Here is a 19,595-nt window from a genome sequence, read left to right as displayed (position 1 = left end):
TTTTTATTGTAATTATTCTTTGCATCATGGTTATTAAAGCCCCTTCTCTGAATGGACACTGGCTATACACACCTGGTTCAGCAAGCATGCTTCCTAGCTGCTGATGAAATAGAACCAATCATACTAGATGGACAGTATGTTCCCTCAGATCAGCATATGTATTGAATTGATCTCTGTAGGATCCAAAGTTTTAATATGGTGTTTTGCATATAATAGATACACTCATATATAGCACTAATCAACTTTGGAAATATAAGAAAGGTAGCGTAAGTATTGGGAAAAATAAGACAGCAAGGTCCCGTATTTGTGGAGTGAATATTATTGGATGCCATAATAATAGCTGTTATTATACTCTAATTGAGGATCTTCCATAATGGTTTCATATTTTCTCTTTGAGAGTAGAGCCTAGCAAATTTCTAGAATGTTTGAGGTTTATTTGTTCTGGAAACTGAATTTCCATTCTTACTGAAACTAAATTGAATTTTATAAAGATACTTAAGAAAACAAATGATTTATTAGGGTTATTTGTTATTGAAAGGTATACAGCCAAGAAAATTAAACTTCATGGAAAGTTGTGATTGTAATACTTTTTAAATATGATGAACACCTGGTTTAGGAGACTTAATGGATCAAGGCAGCTACTACATGGATGTTCACTGGCAAAAAATAACAGTATTAAATACATCCATCTTAACTAATAGAAGGGTCAACTAGCTTAAAGGATGTAATTAGATGTTTTTAGTGTAAATTGGGAAAACATTCATCTGCACAATTTGAAAGTCTAATGGGTTTGATTTGAATCTTAAAGAAAAGTGGTCTTGTATAGCTCTCATTGTCAACAAGTGCACAACATTTTATCAATCCTGAATAATAATCATTTCTTTGGATGGGACCAAAATGACTCTGTCTCACATATACTCCTAATTTAATAATAGCTACAACTTAAAGGATGTTAACTGTATGCCAAACACAACACTTATTTTCACTTTACATATGCTCTCAATTGTGGAAATTCCATGACTGATTAGTGGAGATAGTCTGAAAAAGTGTTACTGTTTTATACTACAACTTAAGTCAGAATCCCAGAACCCTTCATAGAGCTCACATTCTGACCCATTGAACTAATCTCATGCTGGGATTAAAATTCATAAACAACTTCTATGAATAAGGAAAAACATTGTTAGAGAAAATGACTAAGTGGAAAGTTACTGTTTTTAAATTAGAAGCAGAATAAATGGACTTGCTTAATAAGAAGAACAAGGACATGGCTATTTAACATTAAAAAACACTCAGTAACATTCTCAACAGAAATTGCAACCCCATAAAACATTACTTTTTACATTCTGAACCCTATAAAGCAAAAACAAGAATAAAAATTGTATGTGAACAAACTGTCTAAAAGCGATTACTTAAAATCTATGATATACTCTGAATTAAAGTATGCTGTCCTAAAGCAAATCTTTGCAGATGAGTATTTCTTAGAGTGGACTAAGTTGTTCATAAAGCAAAGTGCTTAAATGAATAATATAAGTACTCAAGATGAAGTAGAACATTTCAAGGATCTATAATTTCAAGAAAACTGTGCTTATCTACAGAGTCACAGTTTTTCTAATGTCCTGGTGAAGGATTGAACGGAGGAAAAATACAATAAAAAACTATATATTTTGTCTAAAAAAATTGAATTGACTCTTGTTTGTTTTTGTTCTCCCACTAAATTGGCTGTTTATGTTCACTGACAACAAAAGGAAGTAAAGACAATTCTTTGGATCACTCAAAACAAACACAGATTATATATATATCTCAAGTACAACACAAAGTTGATTCCATATTTCTATGTGGGCAAAACAAAATCTTGCACTTTAAATTGATGTGTCCTCCTATCTGCATAGAGCAAATACATTCTTAATCATTTTCTCCTCACTCTGTTTATATATTCTAATTTAAAATTGGCTCTGAAAGTCTACTATTATTGCAGTTTTCTTCTCCATATTATTAACTGTTTTTTATATTTCTCTTACAGTGATTCATGCCAAATTCATATGGTTATGTAGATTATAAATTTGATTATTGTCAAATGTTAACAGTAACTCAGTCAAAAACAACTTGTCCAAAAAGTTGCTACCAAAAGGGCACTTGACTATAAATAACTCACATTATATTACATATTCCATCTTGTTCCTGTCCTCAACCCCCGCCCCTCTGCTCAATGACTAATCTGAGATCAACTGTTGATCAGGGTCAGTTTGTTAAAGGGGAAACATATTGACTCATAAGTTTAAATAAAAATAAAGTAGCCTCTGATTGGCTCCTTCTTGTAAAACAAGCATGTTTTGTGTGGGACTGATATGAAAGAAGAAAGCAGTATTAGGATGAACAATTTCTGTTCATTGACAGCTGTTAACATTTATACTAAAACAATTTTATTTATAAACTTTAGGATTAAAGAAAGGTAAAATTAAGTAGCTAAAAGTATGCATGAATTGCTTCTCTATATATGTAAATTCTAGAGTAATATGAAAATCAATAGATGCTAATTGTATAGACATTCCCTGAGCAACTCTGCGGGCAAGGCTGTCTGCTAAGTGCTGGGATAACAAGAGGAGTAAGTGCTTTCTCTGGTCTGAGAGTTGTTCATCCTTATGTAGGAGACAAAAATAGAAATAGGTAATTTAAATCAAAGAACAATGATAAAATATGCAAATTCTGTCAACTGTGTGTGTTAAGAGCATAGAAGGAAAAGAAGGCAAAATGGGGAAGAGAGTGAATTAAGTGCAGGGCATACGTAGTTTGATGCATCCATGTAAAATATTGTGCCGGCCCTACACTTATGTGCTTTCGGATGCATTCTTCGGTCTTTTCCTTGCTTTCTTCTCAGAGTAGCTGTGCTGTATAGTTTCCCAGACCTCTCTGTCAACTGGCTGCCAATTGGATTTGATCAGGCACTGGCAGAGATGGGAGAATGGGAGGAAGAGAGAACCGGGATATTTCTCCCCATCCTTGTCTGTCTCAGGATATATTTCTGGCACTGGCTGAATTTCTTTCACGTTTCTTACTCCCAGAAAGCAGGCGTGTCCTAGTTTTGGCTCTCACTGTCCTCTAGCTTATGGGAACAATAGCTATTTTTCTGCTGCTTCACTATACCCCACTTAGTTTCTCAGCTTCTTACATGAGTATATAATCAATTGCTAGTCATTTGTTTTCTCTATTTCAAATATTCAGAGCCATTTATAATTTCCTGGTTGGACACAAATGCCTGACATATACTGAGTCTAAATTCCAGGAGTTTGGGCTGCAGGTTTGGGACTAATCAACTTATAAGAGAGAGTTCATGAGTGTGTACAGAGATAGGGTAGGTAAAAAGATTGGTAGATTGAGGGTGGAACCCTGAGGTATATTGCAAGAGATAAAGGAAGCATAGCTTTTGAAGGAGTCCAAAGATTACTTTACAATTTGAGTAGAACAAGAAAAATGTGGCATTCACTTAAGCCCCTGAGAAAACCTAGGTATCACTTAGACCCAGCATTTGTCAGATGAGATTTCTGAAGATAGAGAAATGAGGTCACATATCTAATAAAGGCCAGAATTGAAAACCTGTTTTCGATTCTATTTCCCTAGGTAATGTTCTTCTGATAACACACCCATAATCATGCTAATAGTGTGACATGTGGTGTCATTTTCACTTGTTCTGACCTTGTTCTATGTGTGCACTTCAGTTTCCTTTTATATAATGCCAATATATGTTATTAGTTACCTCATAGGTAATTGTAAGAATCAAATGAGACAGTGCATGAAAAGTACTTAGAATAAACTACTTAGAATAGTTAAATGTATTGAGAGAGGTTGGAATGACACATGAAGGACAATAGGGCTACTAGATTCATTTTATTTTTTTTTTATTTTTTTCAGATGGAATCTCCCTCTGTCACCCAGGCTGGAGTGCAGTGGCGAGATCTGGGCTCATTGCAAACTCTGCCTCCTGGGTTCAAGCAGTTCTCCTGCCTCAGCCTCCTGAGTAGCTGGGATTATAGGTGAGTGCTACCACACCTGGCTAATTTTTGTATTTTTAGTAGGGATGGGATTTCGCCATGTTGGTCTCAAACTCCTGACCTCATGATCTGCCCACCTCGGCTTCCCAAGGTGCTAGGATTTCAGGAGTGAGTCACCACGCCTAGCCAGGGATACTAGATTTTATCATACTATAATGAAAAGTAAGCTAGTCATCATAAAGCTTATAGATACTCTTTTTATATGTTTGCTGAAGTTAAGGTGTTTTCACATTTGGTAATAACTTACTATTTGTTTAATAAAACGAAATTTGAAATTAAATTTGGTTTTTCTTTAGAAGTTAGTTTAGCAGTGAATTTTTCTGTAAAATGATTTTTACACCATTAATTTCTTCTCAGCTTCATATATTTAAGAATTTCCATGGACTTAAATGAGGTTCCATGATTGATTTTCTATTTGCATGATATTTTAAACAAAATATATATTTTTAAGTTCAAGATTTCCCTCCCACCCTCAGAAAGTCTTCTGAGTCTTTTTTGTGTCATCCTTCTCATTCTTCTTTCTCTTTTAATTTTTTAGTACCCCAAGTTCCTTCAATGTTAAACACAAATGAGAAAACTGGGAAATTATAAAGAAAGTCATTCTCATTTAATAGATGATGATGTCTTACTACCTATTGCTTTTGCCATTAGTATGTAACATTTAAATTCATGTTAAAAGAAAAATAACTCAAACATTTATACTGTAGAATGTAGATTAGGCCAAAATCTAATATTGTAAATTTTTACTTACCTTCAGTGTCTGCTAGTCCTACTCCTACCCCTGGCTGTTTTACAGGCTCTTGTCCATTCTGTCCCATCTTCCCTCTGTTTAGGAATAAAATAAAATGATATATTCAGTTATATCTCATGAATGCAAAGGAGGCTAAATTTGCATAATTTAAATAACATTGAAAGTAATGGCAAAAACTGCAATTACTTTTGCACCAACCAAATATTTTCGGACTTGTAATAATTATTTGAATGGCACATACATACACAGTTAATTGCTCTATGTCATGATTTTAAAATGTGAACTTGTTTATTATTCCTATTCAAGCCAAATAGTATACCTCAACATTCAGTAATTTTTATTTGTAGACTCATTTATCAAAAAATAAGACCATCATGACATTTCCAAATTTTGTTTTAGAATTTTTTTATTTATTTCTAACTCAAAAATGAGAAGGGGCTTTATATTTTTATAAGTTGTACTGATGAGTTATTCTAGTTTTTTTTGGTGAAAAGAGCAATATTGAAATAAATACTATATAAAAATGATATTTTAATAGAATATTTCTTATTTCATGTGTTTTTTTCCCCAACTCCTTCCTGTGTTTTCTGCTATGTTGAGCAAACTGGCTTTTGTAGTCAGGCTGCTTGGTCTCTGCTTTGCTATTTCTTGCTATGTGTAATGTAAGGCAAAGTACCTGGTCAAGACTGTTTCTCCTTTTGTGATATAAAGATAATAATATTAGCTACATTTTGATTGTGAAAAAAATCACATGAAAAATGCATAGAAAGGTTTAAAGAGTGCCTGAAAAATCATAAGCATTCAATAAATATAGCATATTAATAGATAGGCATGTTCATAGCAGCCTTAGAATTCCGCTAAAATCTGCTAATCACTTTTAGTTTTCAGCTTCAAACTTTTTGGAAAGTCTAGATGACGAATTCATGATACTTTGAGGATTGTAAGCTTAGAATGTTAATAATTTAACAGCTAAAGGACTGTAGGCCACTTCTTATTTCTCTGGCTACAGAAAAAGCTGCATGGCACATGAAAAAGTTTGGAATTTGCCTTTATATATACTTAGATAGGGTGTTCTAAAAAGATGGAATAAAAACTTAAGTGTTATAGAAAGATGCTTGAACAAAAGAGCATCTTGATACTGCACTTTGTAGGCAACGCTCCTAGCATAGCGGGATTTACTAACAATTAATTACAACTTTCACAGGAAGTATTTGGTTTGCTGGACCTGCTGAAAATGTAACCATATTTATTTCTTAAGAATCCAATTATATCTTACTTGAAAACTGCTCTAAAGATCCTCTTATTCTACTTCAGAGAAGGTGCTGAAATGTGTCTGCACATAATAAAAGAGGAACACATGTAAATTCAGAAATTATTTTATCTCAAAAGCCATTACATTGTTCCATTATAATAATTCCAGGTTAAAGGTTTAAGTACAAATTTTTATTAAGTGTGTATGTGAGGGACCAAGTTCATGCAAATTAAGCAATTTCCAACATTTCTGTTTTACCATATGTATGTTAAACCATGGTCTGCATGGTCAACATCTGCATACATATTTAAGCAATGCACAAAATTTTAGCGTATGTAATTGCTTCATCAAGATTCAAGACAATTAGTTAAGGAAAAAAAAAAAAAAGAACTCTGCTCTATCTGTTAGCATTAGAGAGGAAAAAAAGTTTAATAGCAGTAATCTTACTTTTATCAGTACATTATGCTGGTAGAGTGAGCCAAAATTTACCTTGTTACTGAACCAATTCTACTGAAAGTGAGGGTCTTTTTAGTATTGGTAATCTAGTAGATAAGAATACTAAAAAATTAATATTCTTATACTATCCCAGACTTTTAAAAAGTAGTTACTATAAGTCTTAGTAATTGTAGCACAATTACATTTTGATAATTTTTGGGGTTGTTCTTGATTCTTAGACTTTATATATTAAGGGTGATACCCAGCCAGTATTTGCTTTCAATTAAAACTGATTTTAACACAGGTACTTAGCCAGTATGTGTAGTAAGTACATTTTGAAGATTATACAAAAAACTTTCACAGGATTGTGAAGCTAAGTTAGGTGCAAAGGAAATGTAACTGTGGGTCATGTGAAGGATGTGGTTTCTCTGAATTCCCAATAACTACACTTTAGCTCAGAACATTGTTGCTACACATTTTATAATTTATATTTTTAAACAATCACTAGATATTTATTAAAAACTTTCACTAGCCCAAGCAATAATTTTATTAGACACAATGGGGGATAAAAAAGAACTGCCACATACTACTTCCTACACATATCCTACAGTGGTTTTCAAAGGTAAATATTTGTTGTGCTCATATGGCAAAGCAAGAGTCTCCTAGACAGTTGTGCGAAGCTTTGATTTACAAGAGAAACAGAAGATGGGAAAAACCAAAATTAGAATGTGGTATATATATATATAAAATACATAATCTATTTATTCTGCAGACATTCAGATATTGACAAAATAACATATTTACTCTTTGGAAGTTATAACTTTATCATCAGTGTTAAATTATATATTTTGAAAGGTGCAGAAAAATTGGAAGGATAGCAAATTATGTGTGGTTTAAAACCTTTCTAAATTCACATGGCATTTACAGCTTAGGGAGAAATGTAATGAATTTGTAGAAATTATTTTCTGTCAAATTGGATCATCAGAAGTCAAAGACCAATGGGATTAGATTCCTTTTAGGAAGAATTTCCAATAAAATAGAACTGATTAAGTACAAATAACTCTATTGAATCCATAGACTAAATCTCATAAAAGAAAAGAAAGCTAAGATGGGCAGGTGATACAATAATAATTTGCTTAATTTAAATTGAAAAAAAATGTAGTTCAAAACAACAAAATGAACTCATTTTCACTGTAAAAATCCATTTTCCCTAATGCTTTGCTTTTATAAACGGAACCGTTATCAAAATATTACAATTGTTGTGGACATCAAAAGGAAAGATTTATGAAAAGCCTTATTTTAAAACAAAGAGAAATAGAAAATCCACCTGCTGAAAAGTCTTCACGTAGCATTGGAGAAAATGAAAAAGACCCTTCGACAACCCAGCTCAGGGTTGGCAAGCTCTGCAAAGTGCCAGTTAGTAAATATTTCAGATGGGCTGTGTTCTAACGACTTAATTCTGCCCTGTGACACAAAAGCAGCATCAGGCAACACAGAGCTAATAGGAGTGGTTGTGTTCCAATACAACTTAGTTTATATTCACTGAAATTTAAATTTCCTATAATTTTCACATGTCACAAAGTATCACATTTCTTTCCTTTTTTCCTACACATTCAAAAATGGAAACGCCATTTTTAGCTCACCGGCCTTAGAAAACCAGGTGGTAGACTGAATTTGCTCTGGCCTAAATCCTGGGACCTGGGTGGCCCAGTGGTATTTTCAAAATCCAGAAGACTAGTTAATGGGGAGGAGAAGGAAAGGTCAGGAAGTTTGGATTTTGTTATTGGAACAGACATAATCTACATATTTATCTTAAATGCTACCAATATGATCAAAGTGATTCTAACATGTTAAGTCTGCTAAAGTTTTGCATTTGATTTGCAAAATGACTTTTTTTTTTTTTTTTGAGGTTTAACATTCTAAATGATTCTTATTCCAAGAGTACCTAGTCAGGGACCTGTGCACTACTCGGTACTTGTTCTAGAAAGTATGGAAACACTTCAATGCCTTCAATCTTAATTGTAGAAGGATTTATAGTTGAAAAGTCTGTATAAGTATTCACTATGTCCTCTATTTCAAACATGATATATGGATTCTTTGAATATGTTTGAATCTCTCCTGATTCAAGGTAAATTAATATATGTTTGTCTCAAATACCAGTAATGTTTGTATTTGATCATTATGTGATTAAAACATTATTGTACTCCTGCTGGACTTTATTCTGGCATGGCTAAGTGATTAGCAGTTTTTACATCAAATAGAGATTGTATTGATTAATAGTTCTGGTAGTGACTAACATTTATCCTTAGAATTAACTGAATTATCCAATCTTTCTTGAACTATGTATCTTTACATAGGCATTAACAGTTGAAGTGTCTCAGGGACAATGACTCAGAATTGGATAATTGTCTGGTTATTTCCTGTTAACTGTTGAGAATGCCTTACTCATGATGCTGAGTAAGCTTTGTAGTAACAAAAAGAGACCCACTTACATCCTTGGAATAGGAAATAGATTAGTGTCCCCTGCAGTGCTGCTGCTTCCTTCACTGTCCACGCTATACCCACTGCCAAAGCTGCTGCCCGAGGAGCCGGTGGACACAGAGCTTTCTGCAGGCCGGTGATTGGGAGGCTTTGCTGCATGGTGTGGGAAGATTCAACACCACAGTCAATAAATGAAGCTGACATTGATCTACAAATGCATCATTATACATCTTCTTAATTTACATGTATAAAGAAACAGCTACTGAAGAACTACATTTTTCAACCTGCCTTTTTGTTTCCTTTACTGATAATGCACAGTAGCAACAATAAATTATTTTACTGTTTTTGTTGGACATCAAGGAAAAACAATCACCTTTAGGGAAAAAAACATTTAATTTTTAGACTGAGTTAAATAGTATGTAACTATGCTACTATTATTATTTTTGTGGTTTCCTTGTACAGTATTGCAAAAATGATATGGTAAATAAAAAGCATTTTGGCTATTTCATGGAGAAAATAATTTAGAAAGATTTGGGTAGATAGAAATGGCAAGATAAAGAAAATTGCTTATTTTTTTCCTATTACTAGACAATAATCTGTTTTTCTCCTTAGAAGCAAAGATGCAAAATAGAATTTTAAGAAGTGATTGAAAATTCTGTTTTTATGTACCTTTGCCTGCTATCTCCAGCAAGTTTTTAAAATTTAAAGATATTTGTTTCCCTTCAGGTATTTCCTAGTTTATCATCAAGACTTGTCTCAAGAATTTCCTAAGTTTGATATTTGAATATAAGAATCCATATTCCCATAGAGACATTACAAATTTGTGCAATAAATTATGCAGTAGGGGTATAGTACTAATATTGTTGGCAGATTTGAGAAGAAATCTTGATGCAAAAAGAAGGAAGATAAGGCAAGTTTTTCCCTTATTTTGCTGGGGAGAAGTTTCTATAGTAAGTTTTTGAAATTGTTGATATTTGTCTTCTGCCAGAGAGAGTGAACTTTTTGGTCACACCGATCTGGTTTTGATTCCCAGCCCACTCTTTAGCAACTCTACACCGCTTTTCTCATTTGGAAACAATGGAGTAAGTAATGCCTACCTCATAAAATGGTGGTTATGAGGAGTGAGATATGTAGGAGGCCAGTAACTTACTCTTTTTCCTCTTGTGATATTATTTGCCACATCCCCACTCTTCTCAAGGGCTTTACTATCAATGGCTGTTTCTTACTGTCTTTGAGCTTAAATAGTCTTTGAAAAAGAAATTAACTCTATTCTCTTCTAAATCTAGATGTGTTCAAACCTACAATTCTACTTTGAGTCTTTTTTCTTCATAAATGCATCCCTATCCCATCAGGAGATTATTAGCCAGTTGGATAGAGTCACACTAATGAGTGAACAGTTGATAATCATTTCATGGTCCTAAGATAGCTACATATTTCTTAAGGATGTGTATAAAAACACAATGATTCTTAATGTGGTGGAATTTTAACCAATATAATAACTAAATGAAGTGAAACACATAAACATTGTGTGGGAAACCATTTGAGGACAGGAAATCCACCATCAGGATAGCTAGCATCAAGTCTTGCAAAGGATTTAACTTTTCCCCCATTTCTTCACTTTTTCGATTTCAGCAGTAGCAGGTTCTCTAAAGCCACAAGGAATTTTTATATATATTTCAGTGGCAGTAGGATCGCTTCCCCAGAATATGAATCCCTTCCCCAGAATAGGGAATCCCTTCCCCAGAATAGGAAGAAGAAAGAAATTTTTAATAGTTAGTCAATTGTATATCAGATGTGTATAATTTAGAAATGGCTATTTAGAACTTTATAGACATCTGATATACAATTGACTAATTGAACTGAATGCTGTTAACAACCAGTCACCAATGAGTTACTAGTAACCCACAGGACTAGATTTGTGGAAACAGAATAGTTATGTTTCTGAATATTTAATTTATGTAGAAGAAACCCAGATGATGTAGTTAGTGTTAAAAAAAAAACTTCTTAAAGGAATAATTTAAAAAATGTAAAGGTAATATGAGTAGGATGTAAAATTATGGACATGTATAAAGTAGATTAAAATGCATAACCTACATAATAAGTCAGATTAGTTAATTGATTATAAACCAAAGAAAGCTGTCATACTTTTTGACTGGGATTCTATAATCCAATTCATAATTTTTAGTATGACATTGACTGGAAGACATTAATTTCATCAGTTGGAAAATCACAATTTACTATTTTCAAAGGTAAACCATAATTATTAGCCACTAATATTTAATCAATTTATATTTATTAAATTAAAATAATTTTATTTCAAGAGCAACCTCACAGTGAACAAAAATAGCTACATTATAAAAATGATTTATTATTTACGTTTCAAAATAGTCCTTTGTTTTGTCAACTTTGGTTTCACCTGATGCAATTTTTAGTTCTATTCCTCTTCTTGAAAAGTTGAGAAATGTGTACAGAATATAAAATACCATAATAGGAATAAAGAAACAAAGCTAGAAATAAATTTAAGAAGAGACAGTTTTTTTTCCATCTTGCCAGTCTCTTTGAATGTAATTCTCATTTTGAAAGCCTGTGCAAGCGTTGTCAAGATTTTAAATGCAAACAAATAACATTTTATAAGATATATTAAAAAAGAAAACCAAATCCAGGGGACATTTTACCTGTAATGGAACCAGTCTAACATCTCTGTAAAACACGATTACATCTAAGGTTCTGTCTACGGAAATTTTAGGCAGTTAGAAGTTAGGTGAATAATTCAAAAGAATCTAGATATTTGGAGTTATCATAACAAAACATCTGGTGCCGGGTTAAATTCTGTATTCTTAACCTGGTATCTAAGTGTAGTGCAGAGATACATAACCTCACATTTGGTTAGTTTCTGAAAAATGAATTAAATTAAAACACACGACACATCTTTTCTTCTTACTGGGCTATATCTACATATCATAAAATGTGATAAAATAAAAAATACAGAGGTTTTGATAAGCTGGTTCTAAGAATTTGTATTTTAATATATCTTTTCCAGATACTTGAAACATGTATTTATTCATTTCTTTCTCTTGAAACAGACTTCAAAACTAAAGCATCAATTCTATTAAATTGAGCTAAATCTGCATAAAGGCAAACTTACGTAACAAATAAAGTGTATTTAGGACTTTATTATCTGAAGCTGGATCTTAGGTAATTTCAAGACATCTAATAATTTCAACCAAATTCTTTATTTTGCCTCTCAAAAGAGTGTTTATTGGTCTGCTCCTTTCCAAATATATCTCACATAATTCTTCAAACACTTTGCATGGAAGCCCTCTCAGCCCATTCACTCTGGCTCCCTTTGGTTTGGCTTTGTTTTTTCCAACTTTACTAAGCCCTCCTTTATCCTATCACTTTCTTGTGTCTAAATTGAAGTTATCTGTAAAGGCCTAGCTCAGAAATTACTTGCATTTTTCCTCATTTTCCCATTCAGAAGTGACCTGTCCTGTGTCTGGACTCTTGTAGCACATACTCTGTTGTTATTGGAAGCAGAACCTATGTTTTCTCCTTGGTAACCTCCTTAAAAGCTTGTCCCCGAACCATGTTTGAACAACATTTAATGAATAAATAATAATAATAATACATTAATACTTTAACCAAACAATCAAAACACCTGAATGATTTAGTAGATAACTTCACTTTTTAAATCAAGCTTTGTGTTTTATGCAAATCATAAATCTCTCATCAAGAGGCCACTTGCTATGGAAGGATATTTTTCCACGTTCTTTGTCAAAGAAACTTTAGGGAGTCATTTTTTTTTTAAGCTTTTAAAATCAGAGGTAACTTTAATCTGTCATACTGTATAGAAAAAGGTGATCATTCAACTATATTTTTTAACCTCAATCTCCCAAAACACTGGTTTGATTGAAGGAAATATTTAATGAGAATACACTAAACATTGGAGATTATAAGCTTATGAATATCAAAAAGTTCATAATAGATCACAAATATTACATATATATTTAAAATGAAAGTGACAAAAGAAAATAATATGTATAGTAACATTCTGTGGGAGCCAGCACTACTACAGACTCTGGAACTTGTCCTGATCGCACGTTTGTTTGTAGATAGTTGGAGAGCTCTGGGTTATATTTAAGTGTAATATATCTATGTTTTTTTTAAGTTATTGAAGGAAACAATATTTTAAACACACTAAAACTAAGTATAATCGTCCATAATTTTATAATTTCAAAATCAACAATTTAGAAATATTCTATCTCTGCTTTATTCTTCCAACTCTCTTAATTACAGTTTCAGAAATCATGGACCTACTATGTGTGAATGTATTATGCACCTGTGTATTACATATGAAAAAAGTTTATATAAATATTGAGAGGCTTTTCTTAGTAGTAAGATACATCTTTGGGGCCATTTTTTTTATGAATTACATTTTTGTGCCTACTTTCTTTTTGAAATCCTAAGTGTATTATCAAGTACCAAGTACAGGAAAGAGTGGATGCTATAAATATATGATGGAATCAGCTCACTCATAGAAAGGTCCTGTGTCCTAAAAGAATAAATCTTAGAATGTTGAATCATTTTTGTAACTCAGTTATTAAGAGGGCATTTCAGGTAAACAAATGTTACCTTCTGTGATGCAATTCAATCTGTTTTAAATTATTCTTTGACCACTTTACTTTCTTTGGCTGTTAGATGGTTCGACATCATTGTGTTTTATTACTCCATTGTGGCTAACCTTAATTAAATCAGTAGTGTCTCTTTGACTGCACATCTGTCTTCAATTAGTTTGCTCTGTTGGCTTTTCCTCCCTCTACCATACAGTACTTAAATATGCAAAGCTATCACTGTACTTACCACATGATGGCAGCACTTTGCTCTGAGAGCACGGATCAAATTGTAGACTTCAGTTTAACTACTTTTATATCACATCCGATTATCCAAAATTTAAAAGGCAAGGTCTCTGCCTGTCTCACTAAATTCCAAAAATTGAGTGTTTGGAATGTATATAGGTTGCTGTCTATGATGTTCCATTATTGGTCTTATGTCTTTGGTCCAGCACAGAGCTATTTCCAAATATTCTGAGGAGTAATTTATTATGTAGGTAGCTTGTACTTTTCCAAATTACTTGGTTAATGCAGTAGTAAATATCTTCATAGATACAGTCTCTAAAATTTTAAGATTAACTGAAATTAAAAGAAATCAATCAACAATTTTGTTTATTCCAATAGTTTAATGATGGAACGGAAATAACTACCTAGCAGTTTTAAAAATCATGTATTTGGGAATTTTGACTCCCTTTAGCTAGCTTTAATTTTGCTAGCATTTACTTCAGGTATCTTTCTCCTCTCTCTTTCTTTGTTTCTTTCGCTGTCCATCCCTCTTTCCTTTCCTTCCTTCCCGCCTCCTCTCTCTGTCCTCTACCTGTTGTTATTACTATTACTGTTTTTGTTTTTGATATTTTTACTAAAGGGATTTTGCAGTTTTATCTCATATTTTAATTTTCTTTTGAACGTGGACCTTAAAATTTGAGGTTTTAAGTGTCATTGTGACCAGAATTATTTGGAATGTTTTCCCTTGAATTATGTACAGTCATACTTCCTGTATGTTTTCTATTACAGTTCAGGGGTTCTAATTTAAGAAGAGATATTGCATCTTAAAAGTAATTTAGAAGTTTAATTTTTTTTCCAAATCTATTTCAGTATAATTATTATCTATTTGGGAAAATCTAAAGCAAACTGGACACTAGAAAAATGGGCTAGGTAGCTTCAACATAGCTATTTGTAGTTTTCACACACCACCAAATTGTAAGTTTTCACAAATACAGGTGTTCAAACTCTGATATCTCTATCAATCATTTGTAAGTCATTAGGAATGGACGTTAAAGGAAGGATGTCATTGAAAATTTATTTTTTAAATGACAAATTATTAAATGACTATTATATCAGTCATTACAGGTATATTTTATATATATATGTAAACAATATATCTATTATAAAGGTATTACAAGTCATGAGAAATGGAATGTTGCAGTCTTTTTTCTTATAAAAATAAAAATATTTCTCTTAAGATATTTCACATTCACATAGTGGCTCCTTTTAGAGGAGAAGATGAAGACATGTTGCCTCCATTTGCTGTATTCCAGAAAGATGGCAAAGCTCTTATATTCACAGTTTTCTCTCTCCATACACATTGGCCTTATGACTGAATTCTTAATGACATTTTAGTGAACAATTTAGCGTGTTTATAATGATTCATTATAGATAATACGATCAATGATCACTTCAGGAAACAAAAGTAATCATATAAAACAACGTAACAAATGAAAGTGAAGTTAGCTTAACTAATAACATGGCATAGAGGAATTTTTTCTTATGTAAAAAAATACATGCTGGCTCTGTATACTATAATCCTTGCTTTTAAAAGGAAATCATAATGTTGCCTTTTAAGTAGGTCTTCCTTTTTTGAGGTGTTTTTAGTTTAGAAGTGATTTTGGAAGAAACCACTTAAAATATAGTTTACATGAGAATTAAAATTTTATAGTAAATAATGAAAGAAAGTTTGACTAAGACATTATCATATATGAAAATTAAGATAGTAAATTCATTTTGTCTTTTAATAAATTTAGGCTGTAATTCCAGTTATGTTCAAATAAATAGAATGAAAAAAGAATGTATCCAGTGCCAAGTTCTGCTTTGGTGCTAAAAAATGCAAATACAATAATGATCTTTATCTTCAAAAGATTAATAGCATGGGGGATCACATGTGAAAGAAAAAACATTCAATTTTGAGGTACATCAAATTTTCATGAGCAATTTTTAATTTTTTAATCTTCCTTTTATTCTCTTTTGAAGCAGAGGCATTTTCTTTCTTGCTGTTTGTTTGCACTACACTTGCATTAGGCTGTCAGGCAGGTATTTCCAACTGACAGTTGGAGGGAAAAAAAAAGCTCAAGCAGGAATAAAGACTACTGTAAAACATGCAGGTTTGTTTGAGTAAAAAGTCATTCTAAAAATAGTCACTTTGAAAAAAGTTCTTACATAATCCTGAAACTGTGAGAACTTACATCATGTCTGCTTAGATAACAAGAATGCTGTCCTTAAATCGAATCTGAACATTTTGAAAATTCATTAAATTCTGCCCAAATGAAAAAGGTTGAGCACATTTCCAGTTTGTTTCATATCATTCCAATTTGGTCAATGGCCACGAAGTAAAGAGGAAGTTTGGACAGTTATTTGATAAATGCATGTCTGGTCTCACGAGACCTAACCTCCCTAGTTAATGTCATTAATCGTTCTCGAAATAGATTATATTAATGATCTATTAATCTATAACAATCATTTCATTGATCTTTCTCCAAATAGATCCTTAAAAAATACTTTGTCTACATATAGATGGTTATATTGCAGTGGACTGTACAGATTATGACAGAACCAGAGGCAGAACAAATAAATTATAATTAATTCTATTTTCCAGATTTTTTAAACATGATGATGTTTGGTTGCACATAAATGTAAATCAATGACCGATTGCATTTTTCTTTTTCCATCTCAGTTGAAGATAGACAAAACTCACTTTTCTTACTGTTCATAATTTTTTCCAGATATCTTTAAATTGATTATTCAATAAATATTACTAGCATAGAGATTCATGAAGACAGTAATTTTTGTCTATTTTGTTTGCTGTAGTATCACCAACACCTTGAAGAGGTTCTGTGATATTATTTGCACTAAAAATAATATCAGCAAATGTATGTAAAAATGATGACCTAGTAAAAGTAATTCAGATCATATTTTTCATAAATGATAAACACGTTTGCAAATATCCTTTTAGCATTAAATATTTTGAAACTTATCAAATTATATACTTAAAATTAAGGATCAAGTATTTGGTAAGAAACTTTCCATTTTTCCTCAAATTTGAATGAAAGTGATCATCTTCAGTGTTTCTGTTGTTATGCCAATACAATTAATTGCCACTATATGGGATCAGTAATGTAGATAATGGAAGATAAAATCAATTGATAATTTATAAACAACTGCTTTTCTATAAATGTTACTTTCAAGATAAGAACAAAAAATTGTATTCTATCTTTATAACACTCCTGTCACTCTACTTCAGCTTGGAAGCGGCTTGATTAAAGCTGATAGGCAACTTACCAAATTTCAAAAGGAAAAAGTAATAATTATGGATGTATAAATATAATCTATATCATTCCCAATAAAATAAAAAAAATTGCTATATAAATAAAAAATGTCATTTGTCAATCTTAATAATTATAAATTCACATCAAATGAGAAAGGAAAGAAGGGGTTCTGAAATGCAATAGGAGAGATATATAAGATACAGAAAATTTAGAGACAAACATGATAAACATGTTTCGGAAGAAGTCCTTGGTTATTCAGTCTTTGACTATTGTAAAAATTATTATTGTGACTAAGTCTAAGTCAGTGGCTTTTAAATATTTTTAAGCTTAAATATATTTAAACGTGTTAATATAATTTAATTTATAATTTATAAATTATAATTTAATATACTTAAATATTTAAGCTGGACAACAAGCTTAAATATTTTGATCTTAGAACTTATTTAATAATCCAAAGAACTTTGTTTTATGTAATTTATATCTACTGATATTTATCATATTCAAAGTAAATAAAACATTAAAACAAAAAATAGTCAAGCACATACTCCATTAGTCATCAAAGCAATGATATTATGACACCTTATGTAGCTGCTGGAAAACTCCACTGTACACTTGAGAAAAAAATGAGAGCGAAAAAGCAAATAACATGTTAATCTTAAGAATATTTTGACCTTGCAGACCCCTGAAAGGGTTTCTGGGACACCCCCGCCCCCACTAGGAATCAGTGGACACACTGTGAGAATTATTGGTCAAGACCCACACTCATGGAAATGAAGTACTGTCCAAAATGAGAAGAAACTGATTAGCATCAGTTTCTTTGACAGTCATCGTAACAATTACATATGTCAAGATCATTTTATCATGCTATTTATTTTAATTTTGTGTTTTGTATTGAAAAAATATGAAGTTTTCAGCTTTCTTGAAAAGATTCATTATTGATATTAGCATTCATTTTAATGGTCTCTAATCTTCTTAGGAACTTGTTTCACTCAGAATTTCACAACTCTAGACATATATGGCATGAATTAAAAATATATTGTATCATAAAAACTTGTCTGTTCTATCTTTGGTTAAAAACAAACAAAACAAGAAAATAACTATTTTATGGTGCACAGAAACCCAGAGTAAATAATGATAATTGGCAGGCATAAAATAATGCAAATTCTTCCATAAAGAGGTTTTCTGTTCATAAAGTCTCTTTAATGTTTTTGTACATTAATAATAGTTGGATGGAAGCAAAATGGTGATTCAACAGTTATTGAGTTTATTAAATGTCACTGGCAATGAGGATGCTTTAAAACAAAAACTACATAATAGGCCTATATAGAAAGACATTTGAATTAGGTAGTTGTAAAAATATGTTTTCTATATTTCTCTATATTCCAAGTTCTTTTTATAAAAAGAATCAGATAAAAATACAGTGTGATCTATAGAACTTGAAATACATGCTTTTGAATTTGAAATGCTTTAAAGAGGAAAAGTGAATTTTGCTATGTTCTTTTTAAGAACAATATGGTAGAAATTATATTTCACTATCTTTCTTACACATTTGGAAATAGAAACCTGTGATCCTGACTTTTACCAAACATTTCTTCTGAAAAATTTTTCTGGCTTGTTTGAGTTGTGGTAATAGGTTGGTGCAAAAGTGACTGTGGGTTTTGCCATTACTTTCAATGGTAAAAACCACAATTACTTTTTGCACCAACCTAATATTATTTTGATAAATCTGTTCAAATTATAATGAACAAATTGCATTTTTCAGTGTCTAAAACACGTTAAAATATAGAATGATGGCTATATCTGTCATTCCTGTTCAAACATCTACCAAACTCAACACCCCAATCAAAATTTTGTATTTCTGATATAATTTGGTTTCATTTGAAAATCCATGTGTTTTTGGCTTTTTAATGATTCTTTATATATTAACATGTACATCACAGTAATAAAAAAGAAAAATAATGTTTTCATGGCCTTGTTCAGTATACATGAAGATTCCTTTCATCTTACCCCATACCCACGTTTCTTTCCCCAGATCATGTTGCACAATGGAGAATGGGTGAAATATTATGGTTTACATAATGTATGTAATACATGTGGATGAAAAGTGGAAAAATAACCAAGCATTTCATGGATAGTTAGATATCTGGATTTGGGGACTATTATTAAGTTGACAATTAGTGTCTTTGGCATTCCTCCACCTCTCCTTGGGCAGCATATCCCTGGTTCCATGATCCTCCTATCCAAGTGAGAAAGTTGCCTGCCCCATGCTCTTATTGTACTCTGACTGCCCCCCACTGTGTCTCCATTGGCATTCTCATTTCCCTCCCCCATCAGCATTTACTTGCCTGTCTTATTTCCACAGGTCCTGCTTCCTGGTGGTAATCTGATCAACTAACTTTTTGAAAATAATTGCATTATAAAAACTAGGCTTTATGGATATTATTTTTAAAGACATGTCATAAATAATATTTAAGAAATCTC

At 31.8% G+C, this 19,595-nt stretch overlaps 1 protein-coding gene across 3 annotated transcripts in view; it reads right to left on the bottom strand.

Annotated features, from left to right (window-relative positions):
• Positions 1 to 19,595, bottom strand: part of PCLO (piccolo presynaptic cytomatrix protein) — a 408,305-nt gene that overhangs the window by 42,489 nt on the left and 346,221 nt on the right. For all 3 annotated transcript variants that reach the window (XM_007982336.3, XM_073009167.1, XM_073009170.1), the window contains 2 exons: positions 8,977 to 9,118; positions 4,798 to 4,871 (listed from right to left, as the gene is read on the bottom strand). In XM_007982336.3, coding sequence (XP_007980527.3) covers positions 4,798 to 4,871; positions 8,977 to 9,118 — 216 coding nt within the window. The remainder of the gene's footprint in view (positions 1 to 4,797; positions 4,872 to 8,976; positions 9,119 to 19,595) is intronic.

The sequence above is a fragment of the Chlorocebus sabaeus genome, chromosome 21 (genome assembly GCF_047675955.1).
Source record: "Chlorocebus sabaeus isolate Y175 chromosome 21, mChlSab1.0.hap1, whole genome shotgun sequence".
Classification (NCBI taxonomy): Eukaryota; Metazoa; Chordata; class Mammalia; order Primates; family Cercopithecidae; genus Chlorocebus; species Chlorocebus sabaeus.
Note: the sequence above shows the minus strand (reverse complement) of the source record. Positions and strands in the feature narration are given on the sequence as shown.